This window comes from Danio aesculapii, chromosome 21 (assembly GCF_903798145.1).
Source record: "Danio aesculapii chromosome 21, fDanAes4.1, whole genome shotgun sequence".
Classification (NCBI taxonomy): domain Eukaryota; kingdom Metazoa; phylum Chordata; class Actinopteri; order Cypriniformes; family Danionidae; genus Danio; species Danio aesculapii.
Window position 1 is genome coordinate 2,857,739 of NC_079455.1, and position 20,942 is coordinate 2,878,680.

General features: G+C 35.3%; 1 protein-coding gene across 1 annotated transcript; it reads right to left on the reverse strand.

Moving 5' to 3' along the window:
- Window positions 1–4,893: 4,893 nt before the first annotated feature.
- On the reverse strand, window positions 4,894–19,996 carry frmd7 (FERM domain containing 7). The gene is made up of 7 exons (XM_056447090.1): window positions 19,880–19,996; window positions 12,141–12,245; window positions 12,012–12,054; window positions 9,204–9,282; window positions 7,036–7,133; window positions 6,799–6,913; window positions 4,894–5,059 (listed from the first exon to the last, which is right to left on the reverse strand). The coding sequence occupies exons 1-7, from the start codon at window positions 19,994–19,996 to the stop codon at window positions 4,894–4,896; spliced, it is 723 nt and encodes a 240-aa protein (XP_056303065.1).
- Between the last annotated feature and the right edge of the window lie 946 nt (window positions 19,997–20,942).

Here is a 20,942-nt window from a genome sequence, read left to right on the forward strand (position 1 = left end):
TGACTTTAAAATGTTGAAAAAGTGACCTTATGATCATGTTTAATAGTTTGCAGTGCTATATCGTCTGGGTCGGTGTTGTATATTACTCTACAAACACCTTGTAATAATCTGCCAGCACATTTTACAGACTTGTATCTCTATATGTTATTTCAAACTACTAAAATGTCAATATGTTTTTGTATTTGGGATATCTTTATACTTCTATTTCTAATCCCAAATGATGGTGTAGTGACAGATCTACATAAAGGCCATTCAAACACTGATAAGCCTGATATCATTTCCATAATCTGATCACATTTGTTATCTGAACGATACAATATATAAGGAATTGATCCAGAATTGCGGGTACATTTTGCAGAAAAAGCTATTATTTTCTCAAAAAACTAAAATTTATTGAAATATTATCAACTTATCTCTAAAAATATAATATTATGTGTGTATTTAGGGACATTTTGTGCTGAAAATATTGACTTAAAGACTTCTACTATACCTACTTTTGTAGATAAACCTTATTTCCTCAAAAAACTACAACTTTATTGAAATTATATCAAGTTATCTTGAAAAATATAATATTTTGTGTGTAATTAGAGACATTTTGTGCTGAAAATATTAATTTAAGGACTTCTACTACACCTATTTTATTAGATAAACCTTATTTTCTCAAAAAAATTTAAATGTTATTGAAATTATATCAAGTTATCTTGAAAAATATAATATTTTTGTACTGAAAATATCTGTTTTTTTGTAAATAAACATTATTTTCTTAAAAAAACTACAACTTTATTAAAATATTATCAACTTATCTCTAAAAATATAATATTTTTGTACTGAAAATATCTGTTTTTTTGTAAATAAACATTATTTTCTTAAAAAAACTACAACTTTATTAAAATATTATCAAATTATCTCTAAAAATGTAATATTTTTGTGTATTTAGGGACATTTTGTGCTGAAAATATCTGTTTTTGTAAATAAACAGAACATTTTCTCAAAAACAACTACAACTTTATTATAATATTATCAACTTATCTCTAAAAACATATATTTTGTGTGTATTTAGGGATATTTTGTCTTGAAAATATCTGTTTTTGTAAATAAACATTTCATTTTCTCAAAAAAACTACAACTTTATTAAAATATTATTAACTTATCTCTAAAAATATATATTTTTGTGTATTTAGGGACATTTTGTGATGAAAATATTAATTAAAAAACTTCTACTATACCTATTTTTGTAGATAAACATTTTCTCAAAAAACTACAACTTTATTGAAATTATATCAACTTATCTCTAAAAAATATAATATTTTGTGTAGCAACTAAAACTTTATTGAAATTATATTAAGTTATCTTGAAAAATATAATATTTTGTGTGTATTTAGAGATATTTTTGTCCTGAAATATCTTTTTTTTTTTGTAAATAAACATTTCATTTTCTCAAAAAAACTACAACTTTATTAAAATATTAACTTGTCTCAAAAAAAAAAAAAAAAAAAAAATATATATATATATATATATATATATATATATATATATATATATATTGTGTGTTTAGGGAGATTTTGTGCTGAAAATGTCTGTTTTTGTAAATAAACAACATTTTCTTAAAAAAAAACTACAAATTTATTAAAATTATATCAACTTATCTCTCTCTCTCTCTCTCTCTCTCTCTCTCTCTCTCTCTCTCTCTCTCTCTCTCTATATATATATATATATATATATATATATATATATATATATATATATACATACATACATACATACATACATACATACATACATACATACATACATATTGTGTGTATTTAGAGATATTTTGTCCTGAAAATATCAGTTTATGTAAATAAACATTTCATTTTGTCAAAAAAACTACAACTTTATTAAAATATTATGTGTGTATTTAGGGACATTTTGTGCTGAAAATATTATTTATAGACTTCTACTATACCTATTTTTGTAGATAAATATTATTTTCTCAAAAAACTAAAACTTTATTGAAATTATATCAACTTATCATGAAAAATATAATATTTTGGGTGTATTTAGAGATATTTTTGTGCTGAAAATATCAGTTTTTGTAAATAAACATTTCATTTTATTTAAAAAATAAAACTACAACTTTATTAAAATATTATGTGTAGTATAGAGAGTGTGTATTTAAAGACATTTTGTGCTGAAAATATTAATTTAAAGACTTCTACTACACCTATTTTTGTAGATAAACCTTCAACAACAATTTAGTAACCACATGTTCCCCATCACATGTAAATAGTTTGCTTTATTTTACATTAATAGTTTACTGTGTGATACATTTGTTGTATGCCAATCCAGGTTAAGGAAAATGACTGTGAAAGTGCTTGAAATGTACCTGCAATTCAGAAATAACTCGTGTATATAATCTGAATTTACACATTATTTTGTTGAGTTGGCATAAGTTTTCCACACTGACCTTTCCATTTCCATTATATGTTAAGAGTAACACACCGTTACATTAAACAGCGATGCTCCTTAGCCTTGTAATGTGTTTAACAGCATGTACCTGTATCTAAAGCAAGATCCCCTGCTGTAAAGGAGTGATTTTTGCTTGCGCTTCGGTTCTTCAGAAAGCCGGAAGAAGGCATGATACTCCACACACATCTTCCAGAAGGCCTTACAAACATCCCGACTGGCCATGGTGAACTCTACAGTGTCCTTACAGGACGCCTGAGCAGACACGACGACACAAAATCAGCTTTCATTGGGTTTCCAGTGCCACTCCAACAGCATGCGTGGATATTTTATAGACACACTGTTAACAATGTGTATACAGTACAATAATATATTACATATATTTTTCAGGAAAGATATAGTAATGTAGTTACAGCAAGTTTGATTTACAGTAAACTGCTGACTGACTGTAAGATACTGTAAATTCAACAGGACATTGTTAGCAGTGCTTTTTGAATGAGTGGGAAATATTTACCACAATAGTTGCGTGAAGCTTTATCAAAAAGTGCTTTCTCTTGAAGCTGAGTTTGCGTACATTGGCCCAGCTGAACGTATTAATTTTGGTGTTTCCCTAAAATAAAAATACAACAGATAGTTGTTAGGTTATAGGGATAAAGTACATACAGGAGGATGTTAATGCAGAATGACGTGTAGCACTGAAATTTATATTGTACAGTCACAATTGCTGGTCTGAATTAGGTTATGAAGAATGATGAGAAATGTATGAATCGAGTTCAGATGACTCAATATTTAGTGATTTTCTCATCTCATGTTTTTATTCTGGGAATTAAAAAGTACTATAATGTGGGAAAAACAAACTTTATTTATGTTAGTTGCTAAAACTGACTTTTTTTTTTTGAGTAATATTAAATTAACATTTAATTATGTACCTAATAACAATAATGATAATATGACGTTGTCGTTTTTATAAGACTTACAGATTTACTATAAAACTTTTTATTTTGTTCAAAAAAAGATAAAGTAATACTTTACTGCCACCTAGTGGAATAAAATGAATCCTTCAGAAGGAACATAGACTAAACATATTGTAAATAACACAAATAAAACCTTAAAACGTAACAAACTAAATATATGCAATATCCTATAAGCATCGTAAAATTGGGAGTACATTTTTCTGTAAAATAAGACTAAATTTTTAAATCTACTCCAATGTAGGTGACCAGGACACTCTGAATTCTTTTGTCTCCATTTCAGTGTTTTTACTTCTTGCCCTCCATCTGAATTTCACGCATCACCAGAACCAGATGGAGTATACATTAACCTGCGTGTTATTCAGTCACAGGACAAATAGTCCAAAATGCAAAGCTGACAGAAAGTAAAACAGCTGATGGAGTATACACTAACCTGCGCATTATTCAGACACAAGATGGCGCCAAACAGTCAAAAACACAAAGCTGACAGAAACGAAAACAGCTGATGGAGTATACACTAACCTGTGCATTATTCAGACACAAGATGGCGCCAAACAGTCAATAACACAAAGCTGACAGAAAGTAAAACAGCTGATGGAGTATACACTAACCTGCGCATTATTCAGACACAAGATGGCGCCAAACAGTCAAAAACACAAAGCTGACAGAAAGAAAAACAGCTGATGGAGTATACACTAACCTGCGCATTATTCAGACACAAGATGGCGCCAAACAGTCAAAAACACAAAGCTGACAGAAACCAAAACAGCTGATGGAGTATACACTAACCTGTGCATTATTCAGACACAAGATGGCGCCAAAGAGTCAAAAACACAAAGCTGACAGAAACGAAAACCGCTGATGGAGTATACACTAACCTGCGCATTATTCAGAAACAAGATGGCGCCAAACAGACAAAAACACAAAGCTGACAGAAACCAAAACAGCTGATGGAGTATACACTAACCAGCGCATTATTCAGACACAAGATGGCGCCAAAGAGTCAAAAACACAAAGCTGACAGAAACCAAAACAGCTGATGGAGTATACACTAACCTGTGCATTATTCAGACACAAGATGGCGCCAAAGAGTCAAAAACACAAAGCTGACAGAAACGAAAACAGCTGATGGAGTATACACTAACCTGCGCATTATTCAGAAACAAGATGGCGCCAAACAGACAAAAACACAAAGCTGACAGATACCAAAACAGCTGATGGAGTATACACTAACCTGCGCATTATTCAGACACAGGATGGCGCCAAACAGACAAAAACACAAAGCTGACAGAAACGGAAACAGCTGATGGAGTATACACTAACCTGCGCATTATTCAGACACAAGAGGGCGCCAAACAGGCAAAAACACATAGGAATTAAAATACCCTGCAATGTCGCGACCGACCAATCAGAATCGAGTATTCCAGACACCCGTGTAACAATGGTTAAAATGTAACATTAATAGTGGTAATGCTTAACAAAATGTCCGCACCTGAAAAACCAGCACGCCACAGTGAGTGACTGCAAGATTGATCCTCATGTTTTCTCCATCAGTGGCGGCGTGAGGCCGGATCCCGTACATGTCTAGCTTACGGGACACCTCCAGAAGCTGATGATCCGCTTCAGCTGGAGACTGACCTCTGAAACATGGACAAAACAAAACACACACTGTAAAAAATATACATATTCATTCATTTTCTTTTCTGCTTAGTCACTTTATTAATCTGGGGTCACCACAGCGGCATGAACCACCAACTTATCCAGCATATGTTTTACACAACGGATGATCTTCCAGCTACAACCTAACACTGGGAAACATCCACACACACACACACACACTATGAACAATTTAGCCTACCCAATTCCCCTATAGCGCAAGGGTTTGGACTGTGGGGGAAACCGGAGCACCCGGAGGAAACCCACACCAACACGAGGAGAACATGCAAACTCCACACAGAAATGCCAACTGACCCAGCCGAGGCTCAAACTAGCAACCTTCTTGTGAGGCAATCGTGCTACCCACTGCGCCACCATGCTGCCCCAAAATATAATACATTTCCCCCATTTATTAATGCTTTTGACTTGCATTATGGGACCTTAATCTTTCTTTTAACCTTGAAAAGTTCGAAAACATTACTTTTGTTTACATTTTTAATAGTTTAAAGTGTTATATTGTCTGGGTCGGTGTTTTATTTTACACTACAAAATCCTTGTAATAGACTGCCAGTACAGTTTCTCTTATTTTACAGACTTATTTCTCTATATACTTTCTTCTATTCCTTATACATTATATTATTATGATGATAAAATGTAAACAAAAGTCACTTTATTAAACTGAGTTAAATTTTCAACATCAAAAGTCAACAAATCATAATAACACTAGAAAAATCACGTTAAATTTTCACATTTTGTCAGTCAGCGCCAATAGCCTAGTGGTTAGTGCGTTGACATATAGCACGCAGGTGCTCGCGGCGACCTGAGTTCGATTCCCAGCTAGAGGTCCTTTGCCAATCCTTCCCCTATCTTTGCTCCTCACACTTTCCTGTCTTTAAAAAATCTCCACTGTCATGTCAATAAAGGTGAAACCCCTTAAAAAATAATTATATTTAAAATTTCACATTTTAGCAATCGATACAACGAACGCAGCCTTGTTCACTTAGGCTGAATGTGTGTGTTGTGATGTCATATGACGCGTGTAAAGCGGGTCACACACCTGAGGACATCTAAAAGACATCATTTTTTATAAGAATAACCCAAAAGCTAAATCCCTGGAACACTTCGTACATTTTTTTTATCTTATATGGCAAATTTTTCATTCACAAACAGAAATTTGCAAATAATAACCAGTCTCTTGCTCACTTTAGAATAGAATTGAACAAGATGAAGTGATCCTAAAATCAGTTCATCTTATTAAGAATAAAAAAAATCTAAGATTTCTGAAATATTATGCCGATGTATTTAAAGATTCTTGATTTTAGTTGCTTTCCCTATGGTTATTTGATTAAGTGTCATTGTAATTTCATTCATTTGATTAATTTTTGTTTAATATTTTGAGTATTTTTATTATTATTATCACTATAATTCTATTATTATTTTCCCCCCGTTTCTGTCGAATGGTATTATTTGTATTTATGTGTGATTTTATATTGTTCTTCTTATGACTACGTACATTATTGACCTTTTAAAGATCTGTCTGTGATCGCTTGGACTTTATGATGTTCTCTTATTGTCAGTACAAGCTATAAAAATAAAATAAAAACACACCTGAGGAGAAATTTACATGATGAACATGAAGATGATTTTTATCTAGACTGCTAGAGCGATCCTCTATGTGTGTGTATAATCTTAAACCAGCTGATAACTGCACAACTATCCTTACCTGTGCCTCTTATGGAAACGGAGGATCTTTTTGTGGAGGACATCCTGGTTTGGGATGTACCGCTTGTTCTCCAAATGCTGCTTGTCCAGCTCTTCTATAAAGTCCCCAATCTCTGCTGCAGAAACACACACACACACACGGTTGTTTTTGTGAATTGTGCGGACGTTCCATGGTTACACTTTCTGTGCTGCATAATCACACACAAACACACACAGAGACTGGAGAAACTGCACATACCCTGAAGAAGATAGGAAACCAGAAGAGCAGCACTGTTATCATTACAGGTCAGACTGCCGATGGACAGATCCTGTTTAATCTGCAGTGCAAACAGATACCTGCGGGAGACGGAGAACACAGACCAACACTGAGATCTTATATAATGAATAATTCTGTCTTTAAAATCTGTGAAAGTGTGACAAACAAGCAATAAAATAAGAAATGAGTCAGGAAGACTTTTTCACATCACCTAATTTTTGTTAGCAGATTTGTGAGCAGATTTCTCTACACATTTCTAAACATTTCTTCCTAATATATATATATACATTTATTTATTTATATATATATATATATATATATATATATATATATATATATATATATATATATATATAATGACAATGTATACTGATGATTATACATTATATGAGTGATGGCACTACAGAACACCCAATTAAAAATATATTATAAAATACACTCACCGGCCACTTTATTAGGTACACTTATCCAACTGTTCATTAACGCAAATTTCTAATCAGCCAATCACATGGCAGCAACTCATTGCTTTTAGGCATGTAGACATGGGCTGTTTCTCAATTCCAAGAATGCAGAGAACGGATTTGTGTTCTTGTGAAGACCGGTCTTGCCAGATGTCCTCGGAACACGGAAGAACGAACTCGGCAGGTCGTGAGAACACAGAACGCGTCCTGTGAGAAATGAGATGCTGCATTCTTCCTGATGGTCACGTGACCTTCACGCGTTTTAATGGAAAATGATTTAAACATTACAGCATTGATACAACAATTTATTGTCTTTCACCTTTTCAATATATATACCCTGCATAAAGACTTAACAAATATACATTGCACAATATAAATAAAACAGATTTTAATACGAATTTCAGCAAATAAACACCCTTAATGTGTTTATGCCTTTATTAAGACTTTCATGGTAATGTCTATATTCACTGTTTCATTTAGGGAAACTCCTGAGATAAATAAGTTATCTCTCTGAACTTTGATAATAATTCTATATATGATGCTGCACTTCCCAACTTCAGTCGCAATGATTTCTGGGACTTCTAGAGCGAGATCGGTGCTCAAGTCTGCATCGGCGCATCCTCGATATCAAGAACACATCCGGGAACTTTCACGCATCCTCCGTTCTTGAGTATTGGAACTGAACTTTGGCAGTTGATGGTGACGTTACATGAGAACATGAGGATGCAAGACCGCTGAAGAATATATATTGAGAAACAGACCTGGTCAAGACGATCTGCTGCAGTTCAAACCGAGCATCAGAATGGGGAAGAAAGGGGATTTAAGTGACTTTGAATGTGGCATGGTTGTTGGTGCCAGACGGGCTGCTCTGAGTATTTCAGAAACTGCTGATCTACTGGGATATTCACGCACAACCATCTCTAGGGTTTACAGAGAATGGTCTGAAAAAGAGGAAATATCCAGTGAGCGGCAGTTCTGTGGGCGCAAATGCATTGTTGATGTCAGAGGAGAATGGCCAGACTGGTTCCAGCTGATAGAAAAGGCAACAGTAACTCAAATAAACACTCGTTACAACCGAGGTCTGCAGAAGAGCATCTCTGAACACACAACACGTCCAACCTTGAGGCAGATGGGCTACAGCAGCAGAAGACCACACCGGGTGCCACTCCTGTCAGCTAAGAACAGGAAACTGAGGCTACAATTCACACAGGCTCACCAAAACTGGACAATAGAAGATTGGAGAAATGTTGCCTGGTCTGATGAGCCTCCATTTCTGCTGCCACATTCAGATGGTCGGGTCAGAAATTGACATCAACAACATGAAAGCATGGATTCATCCTGCCTTTTATCAGCGGTTCAGGCTGGTGGTGGTGGTGTAATGGTGTGGGGGATAATTTCTTGGCTTTCTTAGTACCCATTGAGCATCGTGTCAACACCACAGCCTACCTGCACCACGGAGGATTAAGGCAGTTTTGAAGGCAGAAGGGGGTCCAACCAGGTACTAGTAAGGTGTACCTAATAAAGTGGCCTGTGACGTGAGTGTATATTGGATATTGGAGACCACAATATTCATAGCCACGCCCCATTTACTTTTAGTTTGCTATAAGGGAATTATGCACAAAAAGGACGCCCCGCCCCCTACTCAAGATTCCATTTCAACATGTGTGCTGCTGCAGTTTGTGTGTGCACCTGGTCACTTCTCTCTGCAGTTCTCCTGGATCTGGAGGAAAAAACTTCACTATGAAGCGGAAGGTCAGATCATTTCTTCCTGTTTTTGAGGAGAGAAGATCAGATTTGTCGTTCACAAGCATCTTTTATAATCTTGCCCAATAAAAGCAGTGCCAAAAAGAAAGCTTGAAGCCATCGCTTTCACAATATTTGATTTTACTGACCCTACAAGCTAAATTAAACAATGTTTTCCCTTAAAGGGCACCTATGATGCAAAATCAACATCTGTGCGCTGTTTGGACAGATTTGTGTGCAGGTATAGTGTGTTCACAGTCATATTGGAGTGATAGAAACACAATAAGTCTCTTTATTAAAGTTTCCTGACGTTAAAATAGGATCTAAATCCCAGTTATTTTGAGGCCCACCGCATTGTGAATGTAGGAAATCAAATTGATTGACAGGCACGTATTAACATGTCTCCGTAATAAAGCAAAGAAACATGTCCACAGAACAGGATTTGCAAAGAAACTGGGATTAAAAGATCTGTTCCAACTCTCTGTGATCAGCTGCACCTCGAGAATGAGCTTTACAAGCTTCAAACGTTTTTAAAAACAGAGCATGTCTGTAATAAAGAATGTTAAATTGCTATGGAAATTCATAGCTAGAATCACCACAGCCACAGGGTGTCAGTAATCGTGTGTGTGTGTGCTGCAAACTTTGTAACAGCATGTGTGTGACTCATCCTTTCAGAAAGGCTTGAATAAACTCCACCACAAATACATCAAATACCAGCTCCAAAACCAGCTCATTTGCATGTAAAGGCACAGGCTACAAAAACACTGTCCTCTGACTCCAAAATGGGCATATTCTGCATTGTAAATAAATAAATGATCTCATATTTGACCCCTTTTACAAGATGTAAAATCAGTTTTGGTGTCTCCAGAATGTGTCTAATGTTTCAGCTCAAAAGACCAACCCAGGCTCACTCTGAGAACGTAGTCCCGGGGACGTTTCTGGAGACAGCGAAATACGTAGCCGGGGGTACGTACGGCTGCATTTCCCTTTTTTAAGCGAACACTGCGGGGCGGTGTGACGCCGTCCCCTTTGGTGTTTGCCGGCCAGCTGTGTTTCCCATTACAACCAGTTTGTCCAGTTAGCTCTTCGTGTACTCTGGCGGACTTGAGGCGCAGAGAGGGGCTGACTACGACGACGACCGGGTTCGAGTCCGGGGAAGAGCGGTTCCAGAAATCAGGTAAGAAAACAAAATCCAAAAAATGAAGCGAACAAGTTCGTCACAGGGTGAGAATGTGGTCAAAGTCTGAAAACGTGGTAAAAATCAGACGAGGGCTTTTCTTTTTCTGGACGGCTTTTGTGAATCGTCGTTGGTTGGGTTTAGGGACGGAGGAGGGTGGGTCAGCCCGTCGATTGGCCGGTCGCACGGTCAATCATCCTGTCATCCAGGCAGACAGGCGGAAGGTCGTTCGACAGCGGCCTCTAGTGGGTTCACGCGAGAACGACGCGGGAAAAAGCGCGCACAGCGGCCTCTCGCGGACTCGCGAAAACAAAAACTGCAAAAATACGTACCCCCGGCTACGTATTTCGCGGCCTCCAGAAACGTCCCCGGGACTACGATCTCAGAATGAGCCTGGGTTGGTATTTTGAGCTGAAACATTAGACACATTCTGGAGACACCAAAACTGATCTTACATCTTGTAAAATGGGGTCAAATATAAGCCCTTTAATAATAAAAACCTTGCGTGATGTGTTCGTTTGTGTTTATCTTTGACTAAAATTTGAATTTGTTTGATAATTTGAATCATTGAAGCTTGACAAACATGAAAAAAAAAGTAGTCAGTGAGGGGGGCAAACACTTTTTCACACCACTGTAAATGCACAAATATATTATCATAAAGCATCCTAGAGAAAAAATCCATTTTTAAAAGAGATCTGCGAGGGGTAAACTTGTTTACGCTGAACACTAAATGTTATTTATTCTTAATACCAGCCAAACTAAAAGGAATAAGACTTGTATCTGTGACACGCTCTTTAAGATCTCAAAACTCAGGGCTTCTGGTAGTACCTAGAATAGCAAAGTCGAGTAAAGGAGGTCGAGCCTTCTCATTTATAGCTCCTAAACTCTGGAATAGCCTTCCTGATAACGTCCGAGGCTCAGACACACTCTCCCAATTCAAAACTAGATTAAAGACCTATCTGTTCAGTAAAGCATACACTTAGTGCACCACTTAGGGGGCTTCCACACAGGATCTGCATCTTGTTTATATACACTGTGAACATCAGCTACGCTAATTATTTTCTTTATTCTCCATTTCCACCTGGGGATACTCTTCCCGAGGCCCTCAGACTATGCAGAGTCACTGATTCGATCCAAGACCAACGACGAGATGATCCCAAGGTTTCCATATCCTGGACCTGGCCGAATCCTGAACAACTACTGCGATGGTCATGGAGGAGTGGAGAACATGAGACTGATTCCTGTGACGCTCCAGAGACAGACGAATCTTCGCTGAGGCCAGCTTCCAGCCTCCACCGCTGAGACTGCAGCTCTGCACAAGACGTTTGGCCAGTGGAGAAATTAAAATGATCGTGCCCAACTGAGCCTGGTTTCTCTCAAGGTTTTTTTTCTTCACTTCCGCCATTAGTGAAGTTTTCTGAAGCTAAACTGAACTGAACTTAAACACTACAAACTGAACTACGCTGTTCCTATTTACTGTGACCTTCTATGTGAAGCTGCTTTGACACAATCTACATTGTATAAGCGCTATACAAATAAAGGGGAATTGAATTGAACTTTCATGATTGCAGACTTACGTTTGATTTGTTTGGCAAGAGGCTTAAGCAGTTCCAGCCAAACCTATGAAAATGAGGAACACAAATGACATCATCAGGTCAGACGATAATAACAAAGCAAACGCATCCTTAATGAAAGCGAGCACTCACATAACTCCCACAGTGATGTCGAAACTCAAGGCCGAAGTATTCCTTTTCCACCAGTTTAAGGTGTCCACAAACTGAGTTGAAGAAATCCTTTCCCAGCACCCTTTGCTTAAAATAAATCAAGTCATTAAGATCAGCAATGGTTTCATATTATGCAAAAAAAACCAGAATATCTGGAATTTTACGAGCTTTTTTCCAGACACCGAAAGTCAGTGAGTTTTTAACCCTTGTGTACTACAAATTTGCTACCCATTCGTTATGTTGGGGGCTGTTTTGACCCTATTGACTTCCATTATAATCACATTTTTTGATTGCAAAGCCATGACAGCAAAATAATCATGGATTCTTTATTGTTGGTGGTTTTCCTGTTGGGAAGAGGTCAAATGTGTCATTTGTACTGTTGATCATCAGTTGGCTGCATTAACCCTTTAGATACTCCAATGCAAAAGAGTCTCTGGCTTTAAATGGAGTTCTGTGGAGTAAAACAGATTATAGTGTGTGTGCAAAAAATACACTTACCATGTTTACTATGTTCTGAGAGCTGAGCTGCTTATTTTGATTTTGACAGACACATCACGATAAGTGTGCAAAGGTCTCTCTCTCTCTCACACACACACACACACACACACACTATACTCTATATAAAACTAAGAAACTAAGCTTTTTTTGTACTGCAACTGATGATCAGCAGTAAAAATGAAACATTTACTCTTCTCAACAGAAAAAAACAGCAACGATCAAGAACCTGTGATTATATGCTGTCATGGCTTTGCAATCAAAAATGGATTATAATGGGAGTCAATGGGGCAAAAACAGCCCCCAACATAACGAAAGTCCAACACAATCTCACGGCAATTCGTAACTTTTTGATTTAGTGGCTAATTCGTATGAATTCGTACGATCTAATTCGTACAATTTAGTATGATTTGCTCATCCGCCAATGACGGTTGGGTTTAGGGGTGGGGTTAGGTGCCACGCCTCCTTTTTAAAATCGTACAATTTCGTACAACTGAACTCGTATGAATTCGTACGAATTAGCCACTAAACTGTCAAAACGTAAAATACTTACGTTTTCTCGTGAGATCAGGCTGGAAAGTCCATTTTTTTCGTAGAGTGTACTGTTGAGTGTATTGTTGAAAAATGGCCAAATATTTTCGCAAAATATGTGTCAAAATAAGATTATTCACTAAAAATCATTCAATTTGCTGAAACACAGAGAAAGTTGTTGCCAAATTAAGACTCAAAATCATCTTGGAGTGGATGAAAACATCCCCAACAGGACACAAGGGCTAATATTCCTTGAATTATTTTTGTCATTTTAAATTTCACTTATTCATTAAATCGTCCCATATTTTTTTCATGCGTTTTGCCTGTTGTTATGTTTGGGCTATTTTTCAGTGCTATTTTCTTTATTTTTGCTATTTACATTTCTTCCCACCTTTCCAACAAACATTAAAAACGTAGCTTTGTTTAAGTAGGCGTTGGCTTAACACATTTGGCTTAAAAACAAAAGTGTATTATAATCCTGACTTCAACTGTATATATATTTTATTACTACCATAATAACATCAACGGCCGCTTTTTTCCAGCATTCTTCAAAATAGGGCTGCATGATATGAGAAAATTCTGACATTGTGAGATTATGTTTTTCTGAGATATATATATTGCTATTGTGAATATTACTAGATGACTTAAGTAAATTCATTTATTTAGATTGATTGGGATGTTCTAAAAACCCCAAAACAAAATTGAACAGAGTAATTATAAACTGCATTATGGTTCTAACAGTGTTCAGTAACAGAAAGTAAAAATATTCTGTAAAATTGCATGTTATTCAATGTATAAATCATCATTGAAAAATCATTTTACAAACGTTACTTTTTTGTGTGTCTGTCCTTCTCACACAGTCAAAAGGCTTAAAAATACAGATGATAAACTTTCACTCGTTAAACTCTGCAGGGAATTGGGTTTCTGATCAACTTTAATCTCATATGGAAGCATTTGAGTAGCATAATTCATTTGGAAATGTAATATGCAAAATGGCAATGCAATATGTTAATAGCAATTATGTATTTCAGTTAGCACTTTCCAAGACATATGTGCAATGTTTGGTGCAGAATGAAAATGAAAAAAGAGAATCCATTTTCATTTCATACATTGCCACGAATGAAAGCAGATGTGAAATTGAAAATGCATTCTGGCCTGGCCACGCCCACATGCTGCAAGACAGGTATTACATTATGTCATCAAGGCTGCAAGGCTGGGACATTTGGCAGCATAAACATGGTGAAGTCTGTTCCTCAGCTGCTGCACACGCCCTCGAGCGTGAACTGGGAAATACTTTAGAAACCCAATCACCTCAGTAAAGTTGGTTCTAGGTTTGATATTCGCCGGACAATCGTGCACGCTGTTGGACACGATACATTCTATATACATACTCTATACATATGCACACATGATACATTCTATACATAGACACACATACACTCTATATATAGACACACTATACACTCTATACATATACACACTATAAACATATGCACACATGATACATTCTATACATACACAGTTGATGATAAACTCATAGTGCATACATGATACAATCTATACATAGTGCACACATGATACACTGTATATATAGACACACTATACATACATAGACACATTATAAACATATGCACACATGATACATTCTTTACATAGACACACTATATACATATGCACACATGATACAATCTATATATAGACATACTATATACATATGCACACATGATACACTCTACACATACATTTGATGACACACAATACATAGACACACATATGTCAAGGTCTGGGATAGAACCCGGGTCTTCGGCGTGGTAGTTGAGTGACACATCCTCTGAGCTACTTGGAGGTGATAAACACAATCAACTTGCTTCCATACATATACACACACTCACTATACATACAGTTAATGATACACTCTATATATAGACACTCTATACATATACACACGATGCACTCTATACATATATACACACTCTATAAACATATGCACACATGATACACTGACACACTCTATACATATGCACACATGATACACAGACATACATATGTATGGAAGCAAGTTGTATGTGTTCATCACCTCCAAGTAGCTCAGAGGATGCGTAACTCAACTACCACGCCAGAGACCCGGGTTCTATCCCAGACCTTGACATATGTGTCTATGTAGAGTGTATCATGTGTGTATATGTATAGAGTGTATAGTGTGTCTATGTATAGAGTGTATCATCAATGTATCGTATGTATATAGTGTGTCTATGTATAGATTGTATCATGTGTGCATATATATAGTGTGTCTATGTATAGATTGTATCATGTGTGCACTATGTATATAGTGTGTCTATGTATAGATTGTATCATGTGTGCATATGTATAGAGTGTATCATCTGTGTATGTTTAATGTATCATGTGTGTATATATATATATATATATATATATATATATAGTGTGTCTATGTATAGAATGTATCATGTGTGTATATGTATAGAGTGTATCATCAACTGTATGTATATAGAGTGTCTATGTATCATGTGTGCATATAGAGTGAATCGTGTATCATGTGTGTCTATATATAGAGTGTATCGTGTGTGTCTATATATAGAGTGTATCGTGTGTGTCTATATATAGAGTGTATCGTGTGTGTCTATATATAGAGTGTATCATGTGTGCATATAGAGTGAATCATGTATGCATATGTATAGAGTGTATCGTGTGTGTCTATATATAGAGTGAATCATGTATGCATATGTATAGAGTGTATCATGTGTGTCTATATAGAGTGTATCATGTGTGTCTATATAGAGTGTATCGTGTGTGTCTATATATAGAGTGTATCATGTGTGCATATATAGTGTGTCTATGTATAGAGTGTATCATCAACTGTGTATGTTTAGTGTATCGTGTGTGTGTATATACATATATATATATAGTGTGTCTATGTATAGAATGTATCATGTGTGTGTATATGTATAGAGTGTATCATCAACTTTATGTATATAGTGTGTCTATGTATCATGTGTGTATATGTATAGTGTGCATATAGAGTGATGTCATGATAGAGTGAATCATGTATGCATATGTATAGAGTGTATCATCAACTGTGTATGTATAGAGTGTATCATGTGTGCATATGCATAGAGTGTATCATGTGTGCATATGCATAGAGTGTATCATCAACTGTGTGTGTATGTCTGTCTATATATAAGATGTCTGCATATGTATAGAGTGTATCATCAACTGTATTACACTCTATACATATGGACACGATACATTCTATATACATACTCTATACATATGCACACATGATACATTCTATACATAGACACACATACACTCTATATATAGACACACTATACACTCTATACATATACACACTATAAACATATGCACACATGATACATTCTATACATACACAGTTGATGATAAACTCATAGTGCATACATGATACAATCTATACATAGTGCACACATGATACACTGTATATATAGACACACTATACATACATAGACACATTATAAACATATGCACACATGATACATTCTTTACATAGACACACTATATACATATGCACACATGATACAATCTATATATAGACACACTATATACATATGCACACATGATACACTCTACACATACATTTGATGACACACAATACATAGACACACATATGTCAAGGTCTGGGATAGAACCCGGGTCTTCGGCGTGGTAGTTGAGTGATACATCCTCTGAGCTACTTGGAGGTGATAAACACATACAACTTGCTTCCATACATATACACACACTCACCATACATATAGTTAATGATACACTCTATATATAGACACTCTATACATATACACACGATGCACTCTATACATATACACACTCTATAAACATATGCACACATGATACGCTGACACACTCTATACATATGCACACATGATACACAGACATACATATGTATGGAAGCAAGTTGTATGTGTTCATCACCTCCAAGTAGCTCAGAGGATGCGTAACTCAACTACCACGCCAGAGACCCGGGTTCTATCCCAGACCTTGACATATGTGTCTATGTAGAGTGTATCATGTGTGTATATGTATAGAGTGTATAGTGTGTCTATGTATAGAGGTTATCATCAATGTATCATATGTATAGAGTATGTATATAGTGTGTCTATGTATAGATTGTATCATGTGTGCACTATGTATATAGTGTGTCTATGTATAGATTGTATCATGTGTGCATATATATAGTGTGTCTATGTATAGATTGTATCATGTGTGCATATGTATAGCGTGTCTATGTATAGATTGTATCATGTGTGCACTATGTATATAGTGTCTATGTATAGAATGTATATAGTGTGTCTATGTATAGATTGTATCATGTGTGTATATGTATAGAGTGTATCATCTGTGTATGTTTAATGTATCATGTGTGTATATATAGTGTGTCTATGTATAGAGTGTATCATCAACTGTATATAGTGTGTCTATGTATAGAATGTATCATGTGTGTATATGTATAGAGTGTATCATCAACTGTATGTATATAGTGTGTCTATGTATCATGTGTGCATATAGAGTGAATCATGTATGCATATGTATAGAGTGTATCATGTGTGTCTATATATAGAGTGTATCGTGTGTGTCTATATATAGAGTGTATCGTGTGTGTCTATATATAGAGTGTATCGTGTGTGTCTATATATAGAGTGTATCATGTGTGCATATATAGTGTGTCTATGTATAGAGTGTATCATCAACTGTGTATGTTTAGTGTATCGTGTGTGTGTATATACATATATATATATATAGTGTGTCTATGTATAGAATGTATCATGTGTGTGTATATGTATAGAGTGTATCATCAACTTTATGTATATAGTGTGTCTATGTATCATGTGTGTATATGTATAGTGTGCATATAGAGTGATGTCATGATAGAGTGAATCATGTATGCATATGTATAGAGTGTATCATCAACTGTGTATGTATAGAGTGTATCATGTGTGCATATGCATAGAGTGTATCATCAACTGTGTGTGTATGTCTGTCTATATATAAGATGTATGATGTCTGCATATGTATAGAGTGTATCATCAACTGTATTACACTCTATACATATGGACACGATACATTCTATATACATACTCTATACATATGCACACATGATACATTCTATACATAGACACACATACACTCTATATATAGACACACTATACACTCTATACATATACACACTATAAACATATGCACACATGATACATTCTATACATACACAGTTGATGATAAACTCATAGTGCATACATGATACAATCTATACATAGTGCACACATGATACACTGTATATATAGACACACTATACATACACACATTATAAACATATGCACACATGATACATTCTTTACATAGACACACTATATACATATGCACACATGATACAATCTATATATAGACATACTATATACATATGCACACATGATACACTCTACACATACATTTGATGACACACAATACATAGACACACATATGTCAAGGTCTGGGATAGAACCCGGGTCTTCGGCGTGGTAGTTGAGTGATACATCCTCTGAGCTACTTGGAGGTGATAAACACATACAACTTGCTTCCATACATATACACACACTCACCATACATATAGTTAATGATACACTCTATATATAGACACTCTATACATATACACACGATGCACTCTATACATATACACACACTCTATAAACATATGCACACATGATACGCTGACACACTCTATACATATGCACACATGACACAGTCTATACGTATGCACATGATACACTCTATACATAGACACACTCTATACATATGCACACATGATACATTCTATACATATACGCTCTATACATAGACACACTATATACATATGCATAGTGTGTCTGTGTATCATCAACTGTATGTATAGTGAGTGTGTGTTTATGTATGTATGCATAAACTCCAAGTAGCTCAGAGGATGCGTCACTCAACTATCACGCCGGCGACCCGGGTTCTATCCCAGACCCTGACATATGTGTGTCTATGTATAGAATGTATATTCTATACATAGACACAGCCCTACTTTAAAATGTAATTTTAGTGTTCAAATAAAGAAAGAAAATCCATAAAGGTTTGCTAGAATTTACATTTTTGGGTGAACTATCCCTTTAATTTGCACCAAAAAATAATAATCTTTGCTGTTTGTTCAAACTACTTATTTAAAATGAGCTGAAACAACACAATTCTTGAGTTTTTTGGGGGACACCTTAATTGTTTCATGTTCAATCACCTTAAATTTATAAAAGCTAATAAGCTAATGTACTTTCTTCATGTTGTCCCAATACAAATCGATTGTGTAGAACCCAGTATTTACAGTGTAGTAAAATAAAAGTGTTAACAACCATCTTGCAGAGTTCTGCTTAGAAGATTTCCTCTTTTATGTTTATAATACAGCACAATATGCAGGGCCTTTTGGTCAGACACTCAAGCGTGCACAGAAAAATTGGGATGCTGACATGCATTTTCTTTCACAAACCCTTAAGCCAGACTATCCGGACCACTCAACAGACTCATTGTCCCGTGTACCTCTTAAAAAATGCAATAAATGCCCCTCAGCATAAATGGCTTAAAATAAGAAGCTATATCGTGCGTGCTATTTTAAAACATGTTGACTGTGAAAGAGTATATTTATAAAGGGAGAATTGTCTCACCTCCATCTGAAAAACATGCTCGCTGTCGTCCAGAAAGATGACCCGAAGAGAGAACAAACTGTCCTTTCGTGTGTTTTCAGGTGTTTTGAAGTGTTTTCTTCTGTCGCTCACGCTCATGTCGCCCTCGTGAACACACAAACTGCAAAACCAGCACACAGATCTCACAATCTACACTGTCACATATACGTTGAAAGTGGACCGTTGTTACAAAGCACAAATAGATTTACAGTTTTACAATTTAACTTTTTAAATTTATTTAAAGATTTTTTATTAATTACAATTTTTTTATTTAATTATTTTTTATTTAATAATTTTTTTAATTTTGTGTTTTTAAATATATATATATTTATATATATATTTTTTAATAAAATATTTTTTATTCAATTAAAATTTTTAGGGGCATCACGGTGGTGCAGTGGGGGTAGAGCACAATCGCCTCACAAGCAAGGTTGCTGGTTCAAGCCCCGGCTGGGTCAGTTGGCATTTCTGTGTGGAGTTTGCATGTTCTCCTTGTGTTGGCGTGGGTTTCATCCGGGTGCTCTGGTTTCCCCCACAGTCCAAAGATGTGTTATAGTTGAATTAGGTGAGCTAAATTGTGTGTAAATGAGTGTGTATGGGTGTTTCCCAGTGATGGGTGCAGCTGGAAGGGCATCCGCTTCGTAAAACATATCTTGGATAAGTTTGTGGTTCATTCTGCTGTGGTGACCCCTGATTAATAAAGGGACTAAGCCGAAGGAAAATTAATGAATGAATTTTAATTTTAAATTTTAATAAAATGTTTATTCTTTTATTTAATAACATTTTAATTTTGTGTTTTTAATTATTTATTTTTAATTACATTTTTAATTTTATTTAAATTTTGTAATTTAATTTTATTTAATTAACTAATAAATGTTTTATTTTTATTTAATTATATTTTTATTTTTATTTTGTGTTTTTTAATTTGTATTAATTTTATTTTCAATTAATTAAATTTTATTTAATTAATATTTTTTTACTTTATTTTGTTTTTTTATTTATTTTTAATTTTACTTAAATTTTTTTAAATAAAACTTTATTTTAT